The sequence below is a fragment of the Physeter macrocephalus genome, chromosome 11 (genome assembly GCF_002837175.3).
Source record: "Physeter macrocephalus isolate SW-GA chromosome 11, ASM283717v5, whole genome shotgun sequence".
In the NCBI taxonomy this organism is placed as follows: Eukaryota; Metazoa; Chordata; class Mammalia; order Artiodactyla; family Physeteridae; genus Physeter; species Physeter macrocephalus.
The window spans coordinates 38624067-38647474 of record NC_041224.1 but is presented as its reverse complement, the minus strand read 5'-3'; the positions used below and the strand labels follow the sequence as shown (position 1 = coordinate 38647474).

Genomic DNA, 23408 nt, shown 5'->3' with positions numbered 1-23408 from the left:
ATAGGAAAAAACTGAGATAATTTACTTCCAGCATACTTGAACTATAAGAAATACAAAAGGACTAATTCAGGAAGAAGGGATATGATACCAGACAGAAACTTGAATCTATGCAAAGAAATACAGAGCATTGGAAATGGAATTAAATGAGAGGAAATATAAAATTCATTTTTCCCTAAAAGATAACTGATTGTGTAAAGCAAAAATATGTACTGTCTGTTTATAACATATATAAAAGCAAAATATATGACAACAAAAGGTTGAGAAGGAGAAATTGGGAGTATAATATTTTAATTGGGTTTTTTGTTTTCTTATTGTTGAGTTTTAAGAGTTCTTTGTATATTTTGGATAATAGTCTCTTATCATATGTGTCTTTTGCAAATATTTTCTCCCAGTATGTAGCTTTCCTCTTGTTGTTTTTAGATTCCACATGTAAGTGAGATCACATGATATTTGTCTTTCTCTGTCTGACTTATTTCACTTAGCATAATGCCCTCAAGGTTTCTCCATGTTGTCACAAATGGCAAGATTCACTTCTTATTTATGGCTGAATAATATTCCATTATATATTTATGTACCACATTTTATTTATCCATTCATCCATCAATGGACAATTAGGTTGCTCACATGTCTTGGCTATTGTAAATAATGCTGCAGTGACATGCGGGTGCACATATCTTTTTGAGTTAGTGTTTTTGTTTCCTTCGGATAAATACCCAAAAGTGAAATTGCTGGTTCCCATGATGTTTATATTTTTAATTTTTTGAGGAACACCCTTACTGTTTTCCATAGTGGTGACATGAATTTACATTCCTACCAACAGTGCACATGGGTTCCTTTTTCTCCACATTCTTGTCAACACTTGTTATTTCTTGTCTTTTTGAGAACAGCCATTTTAATAAGTATAAGGTGATAACTCACTGTGGTTTTGATTTGCATTTCCCTGATGATTAGTGATGTTGAACACTATTTCATGTAGCTGTTGGCCATTTGTATGTTTTCTTTGGAAAGATATCTATTCAGATCCTCTGCCCTTTTTAAATTTAAATTTTAATTTATTTATTTATTTTTCTTTTGCGGTACGCGGGCCTCTCACTGTTGTGGCCTCTCCCATTGCAGAGCACAGGCTCCGGACGCGCAGGCTTGGCGGCCCTGGCTCACAGGCCCAACCACTCCGCGGCATGTGGGATCTTCCCGTATCGGGACACAAACCCGTGTCCCCTGCATTGGCAGGTGGACTCTCAACCACTGCGCCACCAGGGAAGCCCTGCCCTGTTTTTAAAAAAATTTATTTTATTGAAGTATAGTTAGTTTACAATGTTGTGTTAATTTCTGCTGTACAGCAAAGTGATTCAGTTATATATGTGAGTATATATATATATATATATATATAGTGTGTGTATATATATATATATATATATATATACGCACACATTCTTTTGCATATCCTATTCCATTATGGTATATCACAGGATATTGAATATAGTTCCCTGTGCTATATAGTAGAACCTTGCTGTTTATCCATTCTATATATAATAGTTTGCATCTGATAATCTCAAATTCCCAATCCATCCCTCTCCCCTTTCCCTCCCCCTCCCCCCTTGGCAACCACAAGTCTGTTCTCTATATATATATATATATATATATATATAGTGTGTGTATATATATATATATATATATATATATATATACGCACACATTCTTTTGCATATCCTATTCCATTATGGTATATCACAGGATATTGAATATAGTTCCCTGTGCTATATAGTAGAACCTTGCTGTTTATCCATTCTATATATAATAGTTTGCATCTGATAATCTCAAATTCCCAATCCATCCCTCTCCCCTTTCCCTCCCCCTCCCCCCTTGGCAACCACAAGTCTGTTCTCTATGTCTGTGAGTCCATTTCTGTTTCATACATAAGTTCATTTGTGTCATATTTTAGATTCCACATATGTGATATCATGTGGTATTTGTCTTTTACTGACTTACTTCACTTAGTATGATAATCTCTAGGTCCATCCATTTTGCTGCAAATGACATTATTTTTTATGGCTGAGTATATATATATATTGTATATATGTACCACGTTTTCTTTATTCATTCATCTGTCGATGGACATTTAGGTTATTTCTATGTGTTGGCTATCATAAATAGCACTGCAATGAACATTGGGGTGCAAGTATCTTTTCCAATTATAGTTTTCTCTGGATATATGCCCAGGAGTGGGATTGCAGGATCATATGCTCTGCCCATTTTTTTTTTTTTTTTATTGGAGTATAGTTGATTTACAATGTTGTGTTAGTTTCTGCTGTACAGCAAAGTGAATCAGTTATATGTATACATATATCTGCCCATTTTTTAATTGGATTGTTTGGGGGTTTTTTTGCTGTTGAGTTGTATAAATCCTTTATATATTTTGGATATGAACCCCTTATCAGATATACGATTTGTGTATTTTTATATTTAAAGTGGGTTTCTAGTAGACAACATATAGCTGGGTCATGTTTTTTGATCTACTCTGATAGTCTTTGTGTTTTAATTGGTGCATTTAGACCATTGTCATTCAAAGTGATTATGATATATTTCTTTTTTCTTAATGCCTTAATCTTTTTTTTTTTTTTTTTTTTTTGTGTGTGGTACGCGGGCCTCTCACTGTTGTGGCCTCTCCCGTTGCGGGGCACAGGCTCCGGGCCCGCAGGCTCAGCTGCCACGGCTTACGAGCCCAGCCACTCCGCGGCATGTGGGATCTTCCCGGACCGGGATCTCACAGGCCTAGCCGCTCCGCGGCATGTGGGATCCTCCCAGACCGGGGCATGAACCCGTGTCCCCTGCATCGGCAGGCGGACTCTCAACCACCGCGCCACCAGGGAAGCCCAATGCCTTAATCTTTTCATATGTTCAGGGACTTTTTTTTCTCATTCAGACAGAGAGAGGTATATGACTTCCCATGATTGAGTCTTGAGCTATTAAAAATTGTATGGATCCCTTTAAAATCTTTCAGTTTCAGAAAAACGGGAAAGGAAATGTTTTTTCCACAGTAGTTGGGTTTGTTAGATTAGATGTCCATTTACCTGTGAGGGATGGGAGGGAATTATAACCACAGGCAGATCTTTAGTAGGATCTACCCTAGTGCGCTGAATGATTATTTATCCCTATCTTTGTTAGCAGGGCTGCCACAGCCATATCTAACCAGCACTACTGCCATTGCTGGATGTCATCTGTGGTTATGCCCTTGCTTTACTCATTACTCCCTCACCCACTATACGTGACCTGGGAGAGACTGTAAAGTCCCTCCATTCTGTCCTGTGAGAACTTGCACTTTCCTTAGTGGTCAATACTGTCTGGGTCTCTTCCATCTAAATTGTCCTGTGACAGTCTTGTCTCTGCTCCTGCTGCTGCAAGTTTGCAGACGAGTTTCTTCAAGCTAGAGAGTTCTACCTGGTGGTGGATATTACAGAGGGAGAGGCTACCAGAGTTAACCATGCCATGGGGAACAGTTGCTTTTCTGTGTTGTTTTAGGGCAGCTTATTTAGTTGCACACTACCCCTCCCCCAATGATGACTTTGGAGCCCACTGCAGGTAACACCGTTGCTTTTCTTACTATTCAATTAATTTCATGTAAAGGCCGGAGACGAGAAATATAGACAACCGCTTTGTGCCCTATACAGGGGCATGTCCGTAAATAATTTATAGGGATAAGCTTTGTGTCCCTTCTACCTCTACTTGTTTTCTTTTTTTTTTTTTTAATTTTTATTGGAGTGTAGTTGCTTTACAATGTTGTGTTAGTTTCTGCTGTACAGCAAAATGAATCAGTTATACGTATACATATATCCACTCTTTTTTAGATTTTACTTGTACTTGTTTTTAAACACTACCATTGCCAGTTAGGTGTGCTCTGTGGTTCTATTAGGGAGACTTCCAATTTGCTTTCTAGATGAGCTTTTTTTTCAGATGCTATCAGTTAAGAGATGATTAGAAATTTCCAATTTCCCAACCAGTTCCATTCTACACAACTTACATAAATTTTCTAGCCTGTTATGGCACCCTCCATTGCACTGATACAAAATTTCCTATTTTTCATGTCTTTAGATATTTTATTAGAAAATCACGAGAATGGGAAGATGAATGCTTAGGTTCCAATTTCCATCTAGAACCAGGCCAGCAAGGTTCTTGAATAGGAGTGTAACATCATTTACATGGCAGTTTTATAGCTGCTCTTCTGCACCCACCTCCATTACAGACAAATTTTCCATTGCCATCTCAGTAAACCTTGGACCAACCACACTTGCAACTGGTTTATGCCCAAACAGCTCTGGGCTGAGGCAAAGCACCATTTCTTTTTCATAATCATCTTGTGGGCTGTGGACAGATCATTGTTTAAACTCTCAGCTTTATTGTCCAGATCCCTTGTTTGTGTCCCCTTTGGCTGTAGTTTCTCCTTTGTTGGACTTTTTATAGTGTCAAAGATCATTCATGCTTAATACTTTTGGACCATTACCTGCTTACTTTGGCTGTGTCCTGGATATTCCAATTAAGAACTCTGATTGGCTCTTATTTCAATGGGAATTTAGCCCTGAACATAACAGAGTAATGTGGCAGAAACTGCTGTTTTTCTACTCAGTAGCCATTTACTCTCTTTCTCTTATTAATGAAATCCCAATATTGTTAAGAATGGCATTGCATCTAGATAGAAGATTATGACAACCAGTTTTCTGAGATGGGATTTGCCCAGGCTGGGCTGAGCCTGGCCTGAGGATGAGAGAATGATCATCCCTCATGTATTCCACCAGGTAGTGAAATCTCTTAAAAATTTCTAAAAGAACAAAAGAGAAGAAAACATTGCTATATCAGAAGACAAGGTATTAACTAGGGCACCTTGGCCATATACATCGAAATGGGAATCAGTTAGAGATTATCATTACTGGGCACCAAACCATGTGGCACCTGGGGTCTGTACTCAGGCTACACTGACAATTTAAACTTTCAGAGCCTTGATGGTTTTTGTTTTTTTGCTTGTTTTGGGTAAAACCCGGATAATAAGAACTACATTGTTGTAGTCTCCTCACTTAGAGGACAAAATAGTTTTATGTAAAAGTATGTTGAATGAGTGGGGATCAATACTGAAATCAAATAAGGGGGAGATATAAGTTTGTAGGAAAGGTGGACACAAAAATGACTGTGTTATATTCTAATACAACAAGAACAACCATGCAAGTTGTAGTATAGCTTTTTCATGAAGTTAGTAGAGCTTTAAAAAAAAACGTTAAACACTATTGAAGGGATTTATAGGGTATATTAGTCATGATAATTTTAGCTACAGCAGCAGCAATGACAACAAAATCCAAAATTTCAAGGGCTTGGCATTATAAAAGAGATTTCTCACTCATTTAATAGTTGATTTCAGGTGTTCTTGGTTAATGGGCACTGGGGTTAGGGGTAAGGGATTGAGTGGATAGAGAAGTTCTGCTCCAAGTCTGGAGACTCAATCCAACAAAAGTCTTGCATCTTCAGTATGTTGTGGCTTCTAAGGTCTCCATGAGTGCTGAACTCTGGCCAGTTAATGGGAGAATAGAGAGATTAGGGAAGATACACCCAGTTTTTAATCATCTTGGCCTGGAAGTGATACTCATTCCTTTCCCTCACATTTCATTGGTTAGAACCAGTCACATGGCCCCATCTAGGCATTAAAGGGTTGGAAATGCTGTCCCTGGCTGGGCAGCCGTTCTCCAGAAACAGCTCAAACCTATAGAAAGGAAGCAGAATCTTTGGTGGACAGAAAGCCAACTCTACCCCAGAGGACTTCCTGAAGGAGGTATACTTAATGCAGGGTTTGAAGGATGAATTGTGGTTAGTCAGAAACTCTAGATATTGACATACAGTCCAGCCAGAGGGAAAATATTTGCCACAGCAATCATTAGGAGAAGATTTGTGAAAGATTTAGAACCATCTTTGCCCATTAAAAAGCTTTCAGAAGTTTCATATTTGACACAGTGTTCAACAGAGCAGTTTATGATCCATCTGTGTGGGACAAAGATCTGTAAACCAATTTCTGGGTTAAGAGTGATGACTTCAGTTTTCTTGCTCAGAAAGCTTTCTGGATGTGGGATTTGATCATGAGTTCATCTGAGGTTTGGACAGAGTCAGTGGATACGAGGCATGCCCTCTGTTCTGGGGCCAATAAGCTGAGTAAGTTGACCATGACCTTGGGGTCAAGTTGCAGTACAGGATTCATCTTGAGTACAGAGGCAGCAGATGGGGAGGGTCTGACCAGAGGGTCAACTTAACACTTGGTGTTTCTGAATCTTGGTTTCTTCATCTGTAAGACGATGCAACTTGTAACTGCCCAGTCCTGCCTCTGCTTAACTCACATGGTTGTTGGGAAACAATAAATAGCAAATGAGGGAGGACCCAAACAAATAAATAATGTAGATGAAGGTATTTGTACATGATTAAATGTTATGCAAATTAAATAATTAATTAACTTGTCTTTCTATTCAACAGTTTTTGATGAATAGTTACTCTGAAGATTTAGAGCTAGAATCTAATGAAGGGCCATGAACGCCAGGTGGCAAACTTTAGGATGTAACCTATCTGCAAGTAGTGGGAAACCACTGAAGGTTTTTGGTCAGCCAAGTGACCTAATAAAAATATTCTTTTAAGAAGACAAGCCAGTAGCCGTGTGATAATTGTGACCCTATCAATTCTGTTTTCTGAATTGCTCTTGAATTTGTTCCCCCCTCCTGTCCTATAGACACTGCCATAGTTCATTACTTAACATCTCTCATGTGGAATAGGTATTGCAATTATCTCCTAAATGGTCTTCTTGCCTCTAACCTTGTCTACTCTGATTCATTCTCCATGTGTACATGGAGAATTTTATCCAATTATTTATTGGTTTATTGATTGATGGGTGGATTCATTTATTATTTATTGAGCTCTATCATGCACAATGCCTTGGGAACATGGCAGCGATGTTTGCTGAAGGGTAGGTCTTGACATATTGCTGCTCTCTATCACCCATAAATAAAGTCAAAACCCCTGGCATGGCACACAACACCATTTCTAACCTGGACTCGGTGCCTCTTAACCAGCCTCATGGCTTCTCTGCCTTATAATCTCCCTTGTATTCTGTACACAACTATGTTCTATGAAGGCTGTGGAAAGGACTCTAAGATAAGGATTGGGTATGAATTCTGGTTTGGAGATGTAATATTGCGATGACCTTGGATAAGTCACTTAGGTTCTCAGTTTACTTATTTGTAAATGGGAATTATATTGATAAAACATACCTTAAATGTCTACTGTAAAAATCAATGATATAGGAATGTAAATTGACTAGCACGGTGTCTTATATCAGTTGGTTTGGTTACAAGTAACAGAACACCTGGCCGTAGAGGTTTAAACAAATAAATGTGTAGAGATTGAAAGTAGTTTTTGATGTTGATTTAGTGGCTCAAAAATGACAGGGCTGAATTTCTGGACCCTCCTCTCATGCTGGTCACCTCATGTTCACAGGATGGTTGCTGTAGTTGCAGACTTTACATCTACATCCAAGGAAAGAAAGGGGAAGGGACAGTGCCTGCCATATTACTCTTCTTTTTTTTTATCAGGAAATCAAGGCTTTCCTAAGCTCCATAGAGCAGATTTTCCATTAGACCATTTTTTTTTCCAGAAGCATATCACATGGCCTTCTTCAGTTGCTAAGGTGGTTGGGAATTTGGAGAGAAAGAGTTTCCAGACTGGTTGAAACAAATCATGATTGGTCATTTGGTGATGGGCACATTGCCACACTGAACAAATTTGGAGTTCTGTTAACAAGGAAAAAGAGTGAATGGTATTGACTAACATTACACATAAGTATTTTCCAAACACATTAGTCATTAGTAGCATTACTCATTAGTGTTTTCAAATCTTTCCCCAAGAAATGCCACATGTGTTCACATCACTAAGTATTTGCACACAGTATGTTGTGTGCATACAACACCCTCCTCCCGCATTTTACTCACACAATTTTGTATTTGCCTTTCCTCAATACATAAGCCATTTTCCATTTTCCCACATATTCTTTGTCATTTAAAAAAATATTTATTTATTTATTTGGTTGCGCTGGGTCTTTGTTGCAGCAGGCGGGCTCCTTAGTTGCGGCAGGCGGACTCTTAGTTGGGGCATGAGAACTCTTAGTTGCAGCATGCATGTGGGATCTAGTGCCCTGACGAGGGATCGAACCCGGGCCCCTGCATTATTGGGAGCAAGGATTCTTAACCGCTGTGTCATCAGGGAAGTCCCCATTGTCATTTTTAAAGGATGCACAGAGAAGATCCATTACCTGGCTGCATCATGATTTACTTAACCATTCCTCTATGGTTGGAAATATATGTTATTTTCAATTTATTATTATAGGGAGAGGGGAATTTAGTTTTGCTAAGTTTATGTTCTAGTCCACATGTGTTACACAGATTATCTCATTCAAACCTTGAAACATTCCTATGTGGTAGGTATTATTTCCATTTAATAGATGTGGAAATCTAGGTGCTGAGAAATTAGTTTGCCCTAAGTCCTACAACTAGTGAGGAGTAGAGTTAGGATTCACAGAGAAGATGATTTAACTGCAAAGGTTGTGTTTTTTGATTGGAATCCACACTGAGATGGACATTGTGCATGTATCAGTCCTGTTCAGATCCTCTTAGCTTCCCCATCTCTATGGCTTTGGGGCATGTAGTCCAGCCTCAACTGCCTCTGTGGTGACCACATCCGGATAGACTCTGTCCAACTTCAGTGCACATCCTACTGTACTTCATTGCATGCCCCAGGATCCCTTGTGGAATCTGAGGTGTGAGACACTGAGGGACCTTGTTGGCATCCACACCCGTGCAGCCTGGAAGTATGAGGGAATTAATGCCTCATTGGGGAGACTTTGACCAATGGGAAATGGAAGCTGGGGGATAATTTCTTCACTTCCTCCTGACAGATGGACTGTGCTGATTCATGGTCATTGTATGGCCTTGTATGGTCTTCTGAGATCAAATAATCAGTCTTGCTTAACACCAAGCAATGGGTAGCTCCTCGCCCCCCATGTTGGTTCTTTCTCCTTTTCTGCTTCATTCTCCTTTTTCCCCCCACTCCTGCTTCCTTGATAATAAAGGAGTGGTACATAAATGTTTAAAATTTCGCCCTGGCTGTCTGAGCAACCCAGGCTGAGACAGTGCATAGAGTTATTTCATTATTTAGGATGATTTCCTTTGTCGAGAAGGGTTCCTACAGTGGGGTTACTGAATTTAAAGGTGTGAATATTCCTATGCCTTTGAGAACTTTATAACTAACTTCAAATCTACCCCCACCTCCCACCCCGGCCCTTGGCTCATCCAATAGATGACTATAGCTGGGGAAGAAGAAATTGTCCTCTACCCTTCTATGTTCTTCTGGCTGATCTAATAATTAAAATAACATGAGACAGATTAACAAGAAAAAATCAAGTGAAAGTTTAATAACATGTATACATGGGAGAGATCCAGGAAAACTTAGTAGCTCGCTAAAATGGCCAAGTCCCCACTTTAAATACCATCTTCAGCAAAAGACAAAAGAGGATGTTGGGGATAGTGGTTTGTGACTTCAAAGGGGAGGAAAGCAATTGACCAGGAGATTGAAAAGCAAGTGTTTGGTAAACAAATGTTTGCTGCACCAGCAGAGACAGTGGGACACAGAGAGGGATTTTAAGAAACAGACTTTGCTATGTTCCTCCCTGTCTACCACACCTAGTTCACACTACGGTTACCTGTGGTGACAGCTCCCTTCTAGAACAGGTCCTCTTTTAGGCAGTTAGGGAGAAGGTCAAAGTTTCTTCCTGAGTCTTTTTGGCCTTGATTGTTTTCAGCTCCAAATCATCCCATGCCGAAGAGGCATTTTAGCCTGGCAAATTTTGCTCCCCTACATCTCTATGTCTTTGTCAGACTGGCTTCACTCATTACTGAACTAAGGGTGGAGCTAAGATCCTGCTGGCAATGACTTACAAAGAAAGCTGTAAACAGGAACGTTTATGACCACATACAACCAACATTGGTTCAGTGTTAATGTGTGGAAAAACGTAATCTTTGCTGAAAGGGAATTTTTACCATTTGAGTTTATGTTCCCTAGGGAAAAATACCCTAGGCACACAGCTTTAAGAGTGTGCTGGCCCTTGGTAATTGTGCTAATTACCTGTGAGCTAATTAGGGACCATTATGTATTCAGAAGTGAGATTTGCATCCTTCAAAATTTGCATTTCCAGCGAGAAGCTCATTCTCTATGCATCATAAGGTGAGTGTTCCCTGCTGATTTCCTTTCCTCATATATAAGCCGGGCTCACTCTGGGACTGCTATAATCAGAAGTCCATTAAGCAGAACCCGAAGAAGCCAGCAAGAGGAAGGAGCCTTCCGGAGCACACAGATGGGTCTGGGATCTATCTCATTACAGAAACAACTATTTGGAGAGAGAATTTGGACAGCTTTTTCCAGAGGCTGCTTTTGAGTTTGTTCAGTCATAATCACAGGCTTTCCACAAGAAACCAAATATCAGACAACTCCCTGAGTAAGAAATGGCCATTGCCAGGGCCATTGTAAGATTCCAAGAGGAGCCTCTGTATTGCCTGGTGAGGCCTGCCACCCCGTGTGTAACAATAAACACGGTGGCATGGGGAGTTCCCCAGGGTCTGTGAGTTGCTTGCTTCTTCTCTGCTGTGTCCACTGACTTTCACCGTGTGTCTCTAAGTTCCTTTTGGCGTTCTCCATGGACTGAAGCCTTCTCATTTCATGCCAGGGTTGTAGTTTGTTTCCACCTTCCTAGGAGAAGAGAGGGAGAGGAGAAGGAAAAATGGTCTCCTTCCACTGGCCAGCTCTGACCACACATAGTGGGTTGCAGGACTGTAAGCTTCTCAAGATGGGATCTGTCCCCAGGCAGACACCAGTACTCATGATGTGAGCCATGGGCTGCTGCCATGGCCAGGGGAGTCTTGAGGTGTGAATCAGAACAAGATCAATATTTTAGCTTAGCAGAAGTTAGTAAACTCTGCACAGTGTAAAGAAAGTTAGATTTGGGTGCTAGGAGGCTTGGGGTCCTAGTTCTACTCTTTATTGACTATGTGATCTTATCCTTTCCCTGGATTTGTAGTTCCCAAATGGGTAGGTTAGGATTAGAGTTGGAATAGTAGCTATTTGTCATGCATACAATCACTGCTATGTTCTCTGCTCCTGGAAGATGTTGTTGATCAATTACAGATTGATTTTACCTCGAATCCAGGCTTGGCCTCACAATTCTTCTCCACAGGGCACTCCTGGTAGCCGTGCGAATTGAGATTGGACTTGGCTTGAGATGCAACCTCTTTCCTCAGGGTCAAATGATCCCCAAAGTCCTTTCAACAAACTGCCTGGAAACCAATTGTTTCTACGTAGGTTAACATGAGAATTGAAATCTGGTTTACTCTAATAATTTGCTTAGCAAAACTCCCCTTCCCCACTGCCCTAATAACCCTCTGTATTAGTTTTCCATTGCTGTGTAACAACTTACCACAAACTTAGCAGCTTAAAACAATATTTCCTCTCCTTAAAAAACTCCCACTCATAATCTTATAGTTTCTTAGCTCAAAAGTCCGGGCAAGTTCAGCTGGGTTCTGGGCTTAGAGTCTCACCAAGCTAAAATCACAGTGTCTGTGGCCTGGACTCTGATCTGGAGGTTATAGAAGAAAGTCTGCTTCCAGGCTCCTTCAGGTTGTTGACAGTCCTGAATTCAGTCCCGTGTGTTTATAGAACTGAGGTTCCCGTTTGCTTGCAGGCTATTGGCTGGGAGCTGTTCTCAGCTTCTAGAGGCTGCCTGCATTCCCTGGCACATGACCCCTCTCTCTTCAAAGCCTGCAGTGGTGCATCAGATCTTCCTCATGCTTCAGATCTCTTTGACTTCTCTTCTGCTTTCCTTCTCTGCATCCAGCCAGAGAACGTTGTCTACTTTTAATGGCTCCTGTAATCATATTAGGCCCATCTGATTAATGGCTCCTTTTAAAGGCCAATGGTATCATATGACATAACATAATCACAGGAGTGGTATCTCATTATATTCACAGGTTATGAAGGATTTGGGAGGTCATTTTAGAAATTCTGCCTACCATATCCCCATTCAGAAATATCACAGATTCTATGTGAACAAAGTTAGAATTAATGGGTTTAACATGATGAGGTTCTACTGAATTAAAGATTTTTCTCTGTTCATTCAACAAACAGTGAAATACCTACTAGTACCAGGCACCTGAAGACAGTAGTCTCTGCCTTCAAGAAGTGCACAGTCTCACCCCAAAACCAAAAGTCCAGGACCAGACGGCTTCACTGGTGAATTCTATCAAGCATTTGAAGAACATTAATACCTATCTTTATCAAACTCTTCCAAAAATTAGAAGAGGAGGGATTACTTCCAAACTCATTTTATGAGGTCAGCATTACCCTGATACCAAAACCAGAGAAAGACACCACAAGAAAAGGAAATTATAGGCCAATATCCCTGATGAACATAGATGCAAAAATCCTCAACAAAATATCAGCAAACCAAATTTGACAACACATTAAAAGGATCATATACCACGTTCAAGAGGGATTTATTCCAGGGATGCAAAGATGGTTCAACATCTGCAAATCAATCAATGTGATATACCACATTAACAAAATGAAGGGTAAAAATTATATGATCATCTCAGTAGACACAGAAAAAGCACTTGACAAAATTCAACATCTATTTATGATAAAATTCTCAAAAAAGTGGGTATAGAGGGAATGTACCTCAACATAATAAAGGCCAACATATGGCAAGTCCACAGCTAATTTCATTCTCAATGGTGAAAAGTTGGGAGCTGTTCCTCTAAGATTGGGAAAAAGACAACGATGCCCACTCTCACCATTTTTGTTCAACACAGTATTGGGAGTCCTAGGTAGAGCAATTAAGCAAGAAAAAGAAATAAAAGGCATCCAAATTGGAAAGGAAGATATAAAACTGTCACTATTTGTATATGACATGATATTATATATAGAAAACCCTAAAAATGCCACCAAAAACCTGTTAGAACTAATCAATGAATTCAGTAAAGTTGCAGGATACAAAATTAATATATAGAAATCTGTTTCTATACACTAATAATGAACCATCAGAAAGAAAAATTAAGAAAACAATCCCACTTATAATTGTAACAAAAAGAATAAAATACCTAGAAATAAATTTAACCAAGGAAGTGAGAGACCTGTACACTGAAAAGTATAAGACATTGATGAAAGAAATTGAAGAAGACAAAAATAAATGGAAAGATATTCTGTGCTCCTGGATTGGAAGAATTAGTATTGTTAAAATGTCCATACTACCCAAAGCAAGCTACAGATTCAAGGCAGTCCCTATCAAAACTCCAATGGTGTTTTTCACAGAAATAGAACAAACAATCCTAAAATTTGTATGGAATCACAAAAGACCCTGAATAGCCAAAGCAATCTTGAGAAAGAACAAAGCTGGAGGCATCACACTCCCTGATTTCCAACTATATTACAAAGCTATAGTAATCAAAACAGTATGGTATTGGCATAAAAACAGACACATAGATCAATGGAACAGAATAGCCCAGAATTAACCCACACACAGCTAATTAATTTATGACAAAGGAGCCAAAGAATATACAATGGGGAAAGGACAGTCTCTTCAATAAATGGTATTGGGAAAACTGGACAGCCACATGCAAAAAATGAAACTGGACCACTATACTATCTTGTACCATATACAAAAATGAACTCAAAATGGATTAAACACTTGAATGTAAGACCTGAAAACATAAACTCCTGAGAGAAAACATAAGCAGTAGGCTCCTTGACATCAGTTTTGGCAATGATTTTTTGGGATTTGACTCAAAATACAAAGGCAACAAAAGCAAAAATAAACAGTGGGGCTGCATCAAATTAAAAAGTTTCTGCACAGCAAAGGAAGCCATCAACAAAATGAAAAGGCAACCTGCTGAATGGGAGAAAATATTTGCAAATGATATGACTGATAAAGGGTTAATATCCAAATATATAAACAGCTCATACAACTCAGTAGCAAAAAACCAAACAATCTAATTAAAAATGGGCAGAGGATCTGAATAGACATCTTTCCAAAGAAGACAAACAGATGGCCAACAGGTAAATGAAAATATGCTCAAAATCACTAATCATCAGGGAAATACAAATCAAAACCACAATGAGATATCACTTCACACCTGTTAGAATGGCTTGTCTCAAAAAGACAGGAAATAACAAGTGTTGGTGAAGACGTGAAGAAAAGGGTACCTTGTGCATGGCTTGTGGACATGTAAATTGGTGCGGCCACTCTGGAAAACAGTATGGAGGTTCCTCAAAAAATTAAAAATAGAACTACCATATGATCCAGTAATTCCACTTCTGGGTATTTATTCAATGAAAATGAAAACACTAACTCAAAAAGATATATGCACCCCCATGTTCACTGTAACATTATTTACAATAGCCAATATGTAGAGACAACCTAAATGTCCATCAATGGATCAGTGGATAAAGAAAATGTGGCATGTATTTAAAAAATGGAATATCATTCAGCCATAAAAAAGTGAAATCTTGTCATATGTGACAAATAGATGGACAAACAGCATTATGCTAAGTGAAATAAGTCAGAAAAAGACAAATACCATAGAATCTCACTTATATGTGGAATCTAACAACAAACAAACAAACAAAAACAAGATAAAAACCAACAAACACAAAAACCGAGCTCACAGATATGGAGAACAGATTGGTGGCTGCCAATCTGTTGGAGGAATTGGGTGAAGGGGGTCAAAAGGAACAAAATTCCAGTTTTAAAATAAGCAAGTCATGGGGATGTAATGTACAACATGGCAACTATGATTAATAACACTGTATTGCATATTTGAAAGTTACTAAGAGAGTAGATCTTAAAAGTTCTCATCACAAGAAAAAAAATTCTGTAGGTATGTATGCTGATGGATGTTATCTAGACTTATTGTAGTGATCATTTTGCAATATGCACAAATATTGAATCATTATGTTGTACATCTGAAACTAATATAATGTTATATGTCACTGCACAGTCTAGTGGGGGCCAGTAATCACACAATGTTATAGGGTTATTTCAAATAGAGGTGGGTACAAATATATTGATGCCAATGAATTAGAAGTAACCTATTCTGCTTGGAAAAGTGGTGGGGGAGGTGATTATTGGGGAGTTTGCCAAGAATTTGAAATTTTGGTTGAATATCAAAGGATATAGTTCTACCTCTCAGAATAGTATTTGGCAAGTTGCTTTTCCTTCCAGAATCCCAATTTCTTCATCAGTATTATGAAAAGTTTAATTAAGATGATCTCTACAGCCTGTTTCACTTCTCTTGTCATCTGAATTCCAGGTAAATGTGTGTGAATGTGCAGGAGAGGGGTGGGGATAAAGAGGATAAGAGAACCCCTGGAGGTGTGTCTCGTGTGCCTGTCTCAACTTTCAGTGTCATCTGGGTTCCTTTGTCTGGCAGGGAGGTCAGAGATGAGGTCTAGCCATCAGTTAGGATGCAGCAGAAGATGGAATTCAAGCTGCCATAAACAACGAGGGCTATATGACTAGAAATTCAAGGGTGGGGTGATCTTGAGGTTGACTTAATCCAGTGGCACACTTTCTATTTTCCTGTAATCCTCTTGACTCTGCTTTAATCAGGTTAGCAACAGAGTTCTAGACCTCACATGTGGATGCAGCCGCATCCAAAGAAAGAAATGCCCAGCAACATTTTCTAGAGTCTCACTGGGTCAATCGTAAGGACTTGGGTCAATCGTAAGGACATAGGAAAACCTTGTGCTGATTAACATCCTCCAGGGGTTTTGACCCATTCATTGGTAAGAGGATGGGAATACCAGGACTGACTTAGACCAGTCAGGATGTACCCTCAAACTGCTACACATCGGGGGTTGGGTGGAATCCACTCACTGGCTCTGAGTCCTGGCTCCTCCCTCACCTCAGGACATTGAGGACATTGCTCAGGGACCAGCAGTCAATCCAGCTTTGCTAAGGCACTGATAATGGAGCAGTTGATATCATGTGGCTCCTTCAGGTATCAGAAGAGTGCATGCAGAAGAGCCTTGAGGAGGTGCACAGCTTGCCCCAAGGCAGTGATTAATAGTACAACTTGGGGCACTGTGGCAGTAGGTCAGTGCCTAACAAAACTGCTCGGCAGTTAATACATGGGGTAAAGCTTAGAGGCCATTTGAGCAATCCTTCGTAAATAGGTCATGTTCTTAGAATAAAACATAGATAAATGATACTCAGATAAAGATGTCTTTTCTCTTTAAATCAAACCTTCTTTTTACTCAGGCAAAATTAAAAAAAAAAAAAAATCTGAGTGCAGAGGCTCTGCTTCTCCTTGCTCTGGTTCTGCACCATTGGTTCAGTCTCATTTCAGAGATGCAGGAATTTATAATTGCTTTTCCAATTGTCACCAAGTCACCTTAATGGCTTCTTACAAATTATTTGTTGTACGAACAACATTGTTGGAAGCCAAACTAAAAAGAAAGAAAAGGTTAACCCATGCTCTGACAACTGCAACAAATCAGGCTATTTATATTTATTTGTGCTCTGTTCAAGCTTTTGCCCATGGCCACACAAAATTTCATCATAGGGCAGTCATATTTATATTCGTATATTGTGTGAGCATATTCTGTGTTTATTGTGTAATTGTCATAATTATGCTTTTTGCTCTATAATGGATTTCTGGAAATGAAAATCGGTGTCTGTCTTTGACCCAACCATGCCCTTGCTCTCTACTGCATCCCACCCAGATCTGGAATTTAATTGAGGTTAATTCCCCCACCCGTTGTTTTATTTTTGTGTCAGGGGAATGTGTGCTCTCAGGGGAAGGAAGGTAAGCTGTCCTAACGTGGCATGAATTGCATGTCTCCAGAGGAACACCAACTTCTGCAGATTTTTTTCCTTATAATCTTGCTATTTTAATTACACATATATTTTTCTTGGCTCTATTATTTAGGAGTTATACCCTGTATACTTCCCAAAGGAATTGTGTGGTCTAGAGATAGAGACAGTGTGATGTCTAATTAGAGATTTGTCTTAAAATAGGATTGAGTCCAGGGCTTCCCTGGTGGCGCAGTGGTTGCGCGTCCGCCTGCCGATGCAGGGGAACCGGGTTCGCGCCCCGGTCTGGGAGGATCCCGCATGCCGCGGAGCGGCTGGGCCCGTGAGCCGTAGCCGCTGGGCCTGCGCGTCCGGAGCCTGTGCTCCGCAACGGGAGAGGCCGCAGCAGGGGGAGGCCCGCATACCACAAAAAAAAAAAAAAAAAAAATAGGATTGAGTCCAGACCCAGGGTAAGGAAGTGAGTGTAAGGCAGTGCAGGGGGTAGCACATCCCGGGCCCTTCTGCCCTTACTCTTCCTCCCCATGGAAGAAATCAGTAATCAATTAGGATGCTCTTTCACATCAAGCTTAGCTACAATCTCAAAAATCTTTCTTAACACTCTCCTTCAGGTGCCATTACCAATCAATGATAGTTGACTTGTGACATGAAATCTATTTACTGTGTCTGGTATTGGGAAAAGTGAACAGAGATAGGAATGAAGAGCATTTGAACTTTGCCATGGATAAGCCATATAACCAGAGGCATTCAAAGACTGAATTGGGAGGAGATTGGAAGGGAAGATTTGAATTCAGGAGAAAGTTCAGGTGGCTCACTTTACAGAAAATTCCAGTAACCTGGAGCAAGCAGAATAGCATTGGAAAGTTTATATGAACAATGTCCCTTGAACCATTCATGGGATAAAAGGTGGACGAGACATTATGGTTGAGACTTTCAGAGGGCATCCTCCATGGACACTTCCTTATTTTCTTAATTTTACCTCCCTGGTCCTCTTTCTATTTCTCCCACAGCCCCCTTTTTGAGAGCTCTGTCACCTGATGGCTGCATTCTTCCTCAGAATACATTACTCTTGCCCTAAACTTTTCCTGGCTCTGAAGCAGGGAGTGAAAAGGTCTACTCCTGTAGGTTGGGGGTGGAGTGGGTAGTTGGCAGGGTAGGGGTATGGATATGAATGCTTTGTCTGCAGCTTCTCAGCAACTGAGACTACCCAGGCCATTCTCATTATTAGCAGGGCACTGTTTTTGTAAAAATGAAGGGAAGATGAAGCGTGGTTGCAAAAATGATCATATTTTAAAGTTTACATTTTACAAGTGAATGCTTCTACTACAAAAATGTCCTATAGCTAACACTGTACAGTGGGTTTGATGATGGGCTACACGTCTAATGCTCCCCGGTGAAAGCATCATCTCTCTGTCCTATCAGTGTGCTCTGTGACTCCGTCTCACCTGGAGATGACGTCAAAACATGTACCTTTGAGGCCTTTGGGAAAATATATGGCTGAGCGTAGTGGTCCGTCTGGCATATCCTGTGATAGACCCTGCCTTAGACCCACACTCTGGTCTCATTTTCTTAGTGATGATGGCATCTGATTCCTTCTTGAAATGCCCAAGATGAAATACTTTATCACATCAAGTATTAATTTTCTTCCAAAGGCCAGTCTAGTCTCTTGCCAGGAATTTGCCTTTCCATTTGCCCTACTTCTTGTGAAACATTAATCTTGATCTCCTTTCGGCTCTCATTCCAAGGAGCTCCCGTATGAATTGAGAAAGTCCTGTCTAAACTATCTGGGATGGATCCTCAAATAGTCTCTAAGTAACCAAATTTCTTCCCCAAGAATAGAGAGATGTTTCAGTGCATCTCACAGCTAGTGACCATCATGTTACTGTCTTTTTCTTTCTTTAGAGTGTATTCTGTGTTCTTCAGTCTGTGCTGGATAGTATCGTAGTGTCATACAGGAGTGGCTTGTGGCATATTCAAAATTCCCATCTGTCCCTATCATGTTCTAACTCTCTTCTAACCACCTAAGTTGTGATGGGTATGATAGATGTCTTCAAGAATTTCTATCTTGGGCTTCCCTGGTGGCGCAGTGGTTGAGAGTCCGCCTGCCGATGCAGGGGACGCGGGTTCGTGCCCCGGTCCGGGAAGATCCCACATGCCGCGGAGCGGCTGGGCCCGTGAGCCATGGCCGCTGAGCCTGTGTGTCCGGAGTCTGTGCCCCGCAACGGGAGAGGCCACGGCGGTGAGAGGCCCGCGTACCGCAAAAAAAAAAAACAAAAAAAAAAAAGAATTTCTATCTTGAACTAACCTTGATAATTACTCTGTCACTTGAATAAATAGAAGTCTGATTTATGTGTCATAAATTCCTTAGACAGATTTTATATACTGTAGTGTTTCATATTCTATTATGTTTTGGACTGTTAACTTTTTTTTTTTAATGAGACTTTTGGATAATATGTTGGGTTTGGGGATTGTTGTCAGTCAGGTGGGTTAGGGTTATGCTGTGGTAATAGATAACCCCTAAGTCTCACTTGCTTAGAAGAATCAAGGTTTAATTTTTGCTTATGCTACATGTTCATCCCAGCTTGGCTGGCAAACCTTTTCCATGTCTCATTCAGGAATGGAGACTGACAGAAGCTTCACTGTCATCCATTGGTTGCTGGTCACCATGGCAGGAAGAAGAAAGGGAACATGGTGAATTGCACACTGGATTTTTTGTTTGTTTTATTTTGTTTTGCTTATATTCAGTTTTGGGGGGGAGTATAACTGAAGTATCATAAACTGCATACACTTAAAGTGTATAACTTCATGCATTTGACATGTGCAAAATGGATCAAAATGGATGTATGACACCATCACTACAGTGAAGAAAGTGAACAATTCCATCACCCCAAAAACACTTCTCATCCTCTGTGCCATCCATACCTCCATCCACCTTCATCCTCAGGCAAAAATGACCTACTTCCAGTTACTTTAGATTGATTTGAATGTTCTAGAATTTTTTATAAATGGAATCATACAGCATGTACTCTTTTTTGACTGGCTTCCTTCATCCCAGCAAATGATTTGTAGAAATCATCCATGCTTTGTGTATATCAGTAGTTCATTCTGTTTCATTGCTGAGTAGTAGTCCATTGTATGGATATACCATAACTTGTTTATCCATTCACCTGTTGATGGAAATTTGTATTGCTTCTAGTTTTGGGCTATTACAAATGGTGAAAAGAACATTTGGGTACAAATCTTTGTGTAGACATATGCTTTTATTTATCTTGGGTACATACCTGGGAGTGGAGGTTTTCCAAAGTGGTTATACCAGTTTACATTCCTCCCAGCAGTTTATGAGAGCTCCGGTTGCTCCACATTCTCACCAACACTCAGTATTGTCAGTTTCAAACATTTTAACCATTCCGTAGGAGGATATCTCACTATAGTTTGATTTGCATTTTCCTAATGACTAATGATGCTGAACTTTTTTTGTGTGTTTATTGGCCATGTTGTGCAGTGTCGCATGGTGCTATGCTCCTGACTTTGGGCTGGTATGTCAGCTTGGTAGAATGACCTGTATCCAATTTTTTTTTCCAATGAAGCTATCAGTCCAGGATCTATGTACTATAGCATCAGCTAGCATCCCTTGCCCTGCTTTGTTTGGTCTGAACCAGGTTAGCCCTTTTATTTCTCCCCCCACCTATGGCAAATTTATGGGCTCTGTATTAAAGTTGTGCTCCCACTTTCTTAGGACCTGCATCCCTAGGAATCTCTGCAGATTCTTCCTGTTTCTGTTCTGTCTTGCTGATTTCAATGGTAGATTCTTTACTTTAGACCTGACTTTTACTTCTTTGCCTGCCCCCTTTTCCATTTGATATCTTTGGGCTGCAATTCCAGAGCTACCTTAATCCCAGGGCTCTTTTGGCTCAAACTTATGCCACGCCCCAGAGTTGAGTGTGAGCCCCTCCCAATTCTGGCAGGTCCCAGAGGTGTGATTCCTAGCCAGAACCCTGGGTAATCTACTGTTCCAGGGGCATCCAGACAGCCTTGAAAAGAAAGTGATATTAAGTAGGACAGTTTGTATGGTATAAAGAATTCATGTGAAAACTATGGTGACATAAAATCCATTCCGTTCACCTCAGAAAACATTAACCAGACAAGTCCTTTTGAAGTTCCTCCCGTATCTCCTGCCAAGCACGTCCTCTCTTCGAGCAGTCAGTCTGAGACTTAAATCAGTGCAGAGTTTGGAAGGTTATGACAGATTCTGGATGATACTGGCAAACAACTGGCGAGATAAATTGGTAGGTGTCCTAGCAGGAGGGCCAAGCCTGACAGCTAAGCATCTGGCAGATTCAGCCACAGTAACGAGAGGAGCTTATAAAGGGAAGTGTAGGGCTCCAGAAGGGGGAATGGGTATGGGCAGGTAACAAAACAGAAACTCAGGAATGAAGCCTCGACCTGGAAGTACAAGCTGAGGTAAGTTGACTGGGGCTCCAGCAGGAGCTACCTGTGAGTTCCGGCATTTTGTCCAGGCCAGGCCCACAGGACAGGTGATGACACTGCAGCCTCAAATCCACAGTTTACACTGATCCTGTGGGTTGGGGAGGGTGGAAGTGGGGGTGTGGACTGCTCCAGCTGTGGGTGCTGATGAATGAGTGAAGGGGCCCCAGGCAGAGTGTAATGAAGGAAATCATGTGTTGGCTTATTTATAGAGGACTAAAAATGAAAATCGCTTCCAGATGCAAACACTCACACTCCTACTAAGGAACCCAAGAAAAGAAGCATACAAATGCAGCTTACAGAGACAGCGTCTTTCTAAAGGTCTTAAACTGTGTTATCACATTATGGAAGTCATGGATGAACTCATATTTCTGGACTCTGCCTGGCATGGCCACCCTGCAGTGTGGACAGGGCCAACCTCAGACACTTGGACCTGTGAGGAGACCTGTCTGCATGAGGTGGGAGGGTGGAGGACCAGCTGTAGCCGTTAAGTTAGGGAGGAAGCCCAGTTAGCAGGTAAAATACAGTAGCACTTCTCAACTTCCATGTGCATATACCTGTGGATCTTGTTAAAATACAGATTCTGATTCAGTGGATCTGGGGCAGAACTCCAAATTCTGCATTTCAAACAAGCTCCAAGTGATGCCTGGTGCTGCTAGTCTGTGGTCCACAAGTCAAGTAGCAAGAAAATATGGTATTCAGCAGGTGGCAGCAGGTATGAGACATTCAGGCAGAAAATAGTTGTCAGAGTGAAAGGATGATAGGAGCGTTTGTACAGGTGGTGAAGGATAGTAATATGGACAAAAAGCAGTTGGCATTCAGAGATACACGGCTGCAGTGTGCCTGTGTGGGATGCTGTGAGTGGCAGCTGATGTGGTGTGGAAGAACATCGACTCTGGAACTAGATGACCTGGTGGAATGCCTGGGTCAGTTCATTCCTACCAATCTGATTTTTTTTTTTTTTAATGTATTTATTTTTGGCTGTGTTGGGTCTTTGTTGCTGTGCACGGGCTTCTCATTGTGGTGGCTTCTCTTGTTGCGGAGCACAGGCTCTAGGCGCACGGGCTTCAGTAGTTGTGGCACGTGGGCTCAGTAGCTTGAACCCATGTCCCCTGCATTGGCAGGTGGATTCTTAACCCCTGCGCCACCAGGGAAGCCCCTACCCCTCTGATCTTGATCAATTTAGTTAGTCTCTCAGGGCACCAGTTTCTACACTGGTCCAACCCTTATTGGGTTATTGTGAATATTAAAAAGCCTATCACATGCAAAAAGTCTTGGATGGGTCTAGCCATAGGGTGTGAGAATAGGGACCGCTGAGGATGGGCAGTAGATGGGAGACAAGTGATTTTACTGTAAACAAATGGAGCAAGTGGAACCCTCAAACTGGGACAGGAGGGGGGCACTGGTCTTTGGGAATGAGGCGACAGCTCCATAACAGCATCAGGTGAAAAGGGCAGGGACATCCTACCATGTGACAGTTTGGGGCTCAGTGCTATGGTGTGGGGCTGGTCCTGATTAAAACCCTCCTGGCCAAGATCAGACTCAGGCTGGTGGCCAAGGTGAGGGTGGGGATCCACAGGCCACTCTAAGGGAGAAGAGGGGCTGACGCAGGGAGCAGGCCAGCCTGAGCCTTCAAAACAGGCTGTCAGCAGAAAGTCCACTGAGCAGGGCCACGGGTCTTTCCTCCCAATGTAGACACATTTAGCGCTGCTTCTTCACTTTTGCCTCCCTATTGTTCTCGGTTGTAAACCATGCTTATGGAATTGATTCTAAGTGACCATCTTGCAAGGTCATTAAAAAACTGTCTGTGCTTTCTGTCTCTTTTCTTTACCTCTGAATGCTTCAACTCACTGTAATTCAGAACCTTCTCTTTTGGTTTTACTGAATCAGCTCTGCAAAAACATTCCTTTTTTTTAATTTTTATTTTTTTATACAGCAGGTTCTTATTAGTCATCAATTTTATACACAACAGTGTATACATGTCAATCCCAATTGC

The 23408-nt window shown here is 40.9% G+C and overlaps 1 protein-coding gene across 15 annotated transcripts in view; it reads left to right on the top strand.

Annotated features, from left to right (window-relative positions):
- MTHFS (methenyltetrahydrofolate synthetase) overlaps positions 1 to 23408 on the top strand; it is a 324398-nt gene that overhangs the window by 159128 nt on the left and 141862 nt on the right. Inside the window, exon 4 of one of the 15 annotated variants that reach the window (XM_055087884.1) lies at positions 19543 to 19837. The exons of the other annotated variants lie outside the window; for them this stretch is intronic. Coding sequence (XP_054943859.1) covers positions 19543 to 19704 — 162 coding nt within the window. The 3' untranslated portion in view covers positions 19705 to 19837. Of the gene's footprint in view, positions 1 to 19542; positions 19838 to 23408 lie in introns of those variants that run through there. 15 annotated transcript variants of the gene reach the window in all.